At 44.8% G+C, this 3,657-nt stretch overlaps 1 protein-coding gene across 1 annotated transcript; it reads left to right on the top strand.

Moving 5' to 3' along the window:
• Positions 1 to 770: 770 nt before the first annotated feature.
• Positions 771 to 2,423, top strand: LOC309569319 (protein S100-A4-like). The gene is made up of 2 exons (XM_082275112.1): positions 771 to 941; positions 2,197 to 2,423. Exons 1-2 carry the CDS (start codon positions 825 to 827, stop codon positions 2,335 to 2,337), a joined length of 258 nt encoding a protein of 85 aa, XP_082131238.1. The 5' UTR covers positions 771 to 824; the 3' UTR covers positions 2,338 to 2,423.
• Positions 2,424 to 3,657: the final 1,234 nt, after the last annotated feature.

Here is a 3,657-nt window from a genome sequence, read left to right as displayed (position 1 = left end):
TCCTGGTAATCTTAGAGGTCAGTAAACAATCACCAGTAATCTCTATCTCCCAGTAATCTCTATCTCCTGGTAATCTCTATCTCCCAGTAATCTTTCTGCCAGGAAACTCTCACAAGTAATCTCTCTCTGGTAGTCTCTTTTATGGTAATCTTTCTTCTAAAAATCTCTCCCATGTAATCACTCTACAGTAATCCCTTCTAGTAGTCTCTCTCTTGGTAATCTCTCTCCCAGCAATCTTTCTATTGATAATCTCTCTGCAGTAATCTCTCCTTTCCAGTAGTCTCTCTTGGCAATCCTCCTAGGTAATCTCTTCCTTCTAGTCTCTCTTCCGGTAATCTTTTTCCTGATAATCTCTCCCTGGTAATCTCCCTGCAGTAATCTCTCCCTTCCGGTAATCTCTCCTGGTAATCTCTCCAGGTAATCTCTCCCTTCCGGTAATCTCTCCTGGCAATCTTTCTCCTGGTAATCTCTCCAGGTAATCTCTCCCTTCTGGTAGTCGTTCTCCCGATAATCTTTCTTCTGATAATCTATCAGGAGAAAGACTACCAGAAGGGAGAGAGATTACCTGGAGGGATTACCAGGAGAAAGATTGCCAGGAGAGATTTCCGGAAGGCGGAAATTAGTGCAGGGAGATTACCAGGGAAATATTTTCTCCTTATAATATTCTGTCCCTCAGTCCTCTCCCAGGCTGGTTTGGTTGTAATGAGATCTCCCCGACTTCAGGCCTCACACAGGGTGGGTGGTTTTGGTGGATCTCGGTGGGATCAGTTGATTTATAATCTGTGTTCTCCCTACAGGATAGTAGCCTGACCGTGGAAGAAATCATGGCCATGATGATCCTGAAATTCGAGCAATACGCCCAGAAAAGTGGCGGAGACGGGAACACATTGAACACCGACCAGCTGTACGAGTTGGCCACAGTAGAATTCCCCACAATCTGTGTAAGTGACCCCGGGATAAATCTATTGGTGGGGACACACCAGAAGGCAGCTAATCCCATCGTTAGATTTCTGATTCCTGACTCCAAAATGGAGAATAGACATTAACTGAAAGCTGAGGGAGTGTCACAGAGCAAAGTATCCCCATTGTGGGAGGGGCAGAGACACAAACTATTGTGGGGGGGGGGGGATCCCCCCATTGTGGGAGGGGCAGAGACACAAACTACTGCAGGGAAATCTCCCTTTTGTGGGAGGGGCAAAGACACAAACTACTAAGGGGAAATCTCCCTATTGTGGGAGGGGCAGAGACACAAACTACTGGGGGGAAATCTCACCATTGTGGGAGGGGCAGAGACACAAACTACTGCAGGAAATCTCCCCATTGTGGGAGGGGCAGAGACACAAACTACTGCAGGAAATCTCCCCATTGTGGGAGGGGCAGAGACACAAACTACTGCAGGGAAATCTCCCCCTTGTGGGAGGGGCAGAGACACAAACTACTAGGGGGAAATCTCCCTATTGTGTGAGGGGCAGAGACACAAAACTACTGCAGGGAAATCTCCCCATTGTGGGAGGGGCAGAGACACAAACTACTGCAGGGAAATCTCCCCCTTGTGGGAGGGGCAGAGACACAAACTACTAGGGGGAAATCTCCCTATTGTGGGAGGGGCAGAGACACAAAACTACTGCAGGGAAATCTCCCCCTTGTGGGAGGGACAGAGACACAAACTACTAGGGGGAAATCTCCCTATTGTGGGAGGGGCAGAGACACAAAACTACTGCAGGAAATCTCATTATTGTGGGAGGGGCAGAGACACAAACTACTGCAGGGAAATCTCATCATTGTGGGAGGGGCAGAGACACAAACTACTGAAGGGAAATCTCCCCATTGTGGGAGGGGCAGAGACACAAACTACTGCAGGGAAATCTCCCCCTTGTGGGAGGGGCAGAGACAGAAACTACTAGGGGGAAATCTCCCTATTGTGGGAGGGGCAGAGACACAAACTACTGCAGGGAAATCTCCCCCTTGTGGGAGGGGCAGAGACAGAAACTACTAGGGGGAAATCTCCCTATTGTGGGAGGGGCAGAGACACAAACTACTGCAGGGAAATCTCCCCATTGTGGGAGGGGCAGAGACACAAACTACTGCAGGAAATCTCCCCATTGTGGGAGGGGCAGAAACACAAACTACTGCAGGAAATCTCACCTAAAAAATAATAAACTGAAAATGAAAAGTTGTCCTCTTTCCATCTTACAGGGAACCGCCAAGAAGGATGAGATCTTGAAGGAAACCATCAGTAAAATGGACGCCAATGATGACAAGAAGGTGACCTTTGAGGAATTCATGTCTTTCTCCTCTTATGTGGCCATAGCCATAAGGGACGTCTTGAAGGATTAGCACCATGAGCGCAGGGGGAGGGGCAACATTTACTGAATTCAGTGATTGTGTAATCTTTCTATAAAAGTAAAAAGATTTGGATATGACGTCCGTCTCATTTGCAATTTTTGAGCTAAAAAAGATTGTTTAGCTCGTTACGTTTTGTCTGCTTCCTACAAAAAATGTTATTGGTTGACTTACGTGACTTTATATAATGGTGGAAATAGGTTATTAGACTGTCATAAGCTTACAAAATGTCATGGCTACAACAGCGCCCTCTGTGCTTCTACTTTATATATAGCTTTTCAATGGTACAAAGTGTCAACAGCGCCCCCTGCTGTCTTGTTTCATAAATAACCTCACAATCATTAATTGCTGCAACAGCGCCACCTGCTCTCTGGTTTTAGATATAACCTCACAATCATTATTTGCTGCAACATCGCCCCCTGCTGTCTGGTTTTATATATAACCTCACAATCATTAATTGACGCAACAGCGCCCTCTGCGATTTGGTTTAATTTATGACCTCATAATCATTATTTGCTGCAACAGCACCCCCTGCTGTCTGGTTTCATACATAGCCTCACAATCATTATTTGCTGCAACAACGCCCCCTGCTGTCTGGTTTCATATAGAACCTCTACATTGGTATGAATCTACAACATTGCCCTCTACTGTTCTACTTTATATAAATCCTTACATTGGTACAAAGCAACGACATCGCCCTCTACTGTTCTACTTTATATAAATCCTTACATTGGTACAAAGCTACAACATCGCCCTCTACTGTTCTTCTTCATGTAAAGCCTTACATTGGTACAAAGCTACAACATCGCCCTCTACTGTTCTTCTTTATATAAAGTCTTAGATTGGTACAAAGCTATGACATCGTCCTCTGCTGTTTTACTTTAAATAAAGACTTACATTGGTACAAAGCTACAACATCGCCTTCTACTGTTCTACTTTATATAAAGCCTTACATTGGTACAAAGCTACAACATCGCCCTCTGCTGTTCTTCTTTATGTAAAGCCTTACATTGGTACAAAGCTACAACATCGCTCCCTCTACTGTTCTTCTTTATATAAAGCCTTACATTGGTGCAAAGCTACAACATCGCCCTCTGCTGTTCTACTTTATATAAAGCCTTACATTGGAACAAAGCTACAACATCGCCCTCTGCTGTTCTACTTCATATAAAGACTTACATTGGTACAAAGCTACAACATCGCCCTCTGCTGTTCTACTTCATATAAAGACTTACATTGGTACAAAGCTACAACATCGCCTTCTACTGTTCTACTTTATATAAAGCCTTACATTGGTACAAAGCTACAACATCG

Source organism: Pelophylax lessonae, assembly GCF_965119305.1.
Source record: "Pelophylax lessonae genome assembly, chromosome: 13".
NCBI classification, from domain to species: Eukaryota; Metazoa; Chordata; class Amphibia; order Anura; family Ranidae; genus Pelophylax; species Pelophylax lessonae.
Note: the sequence above shows the minus strand (reverse complement) of the source record. Positions and strands in the feature narration are given on the sequence as shown.

Coding starts and splice junctions, on each gene's coding strand:
- LOC309569319 (XM_082275112.1), top strand. CDS start 825: ATGGCCATGATGATCCTGAAATTCGAGCAATACGCCCAGAAAAGTGGC. Junction 942..2,196: donor TAGAATTCCCCACAATCTGT/GTAAGTGACCCC, acceptor TCCATCTTACAG/GGAACCGCCAAGAAGGATGA.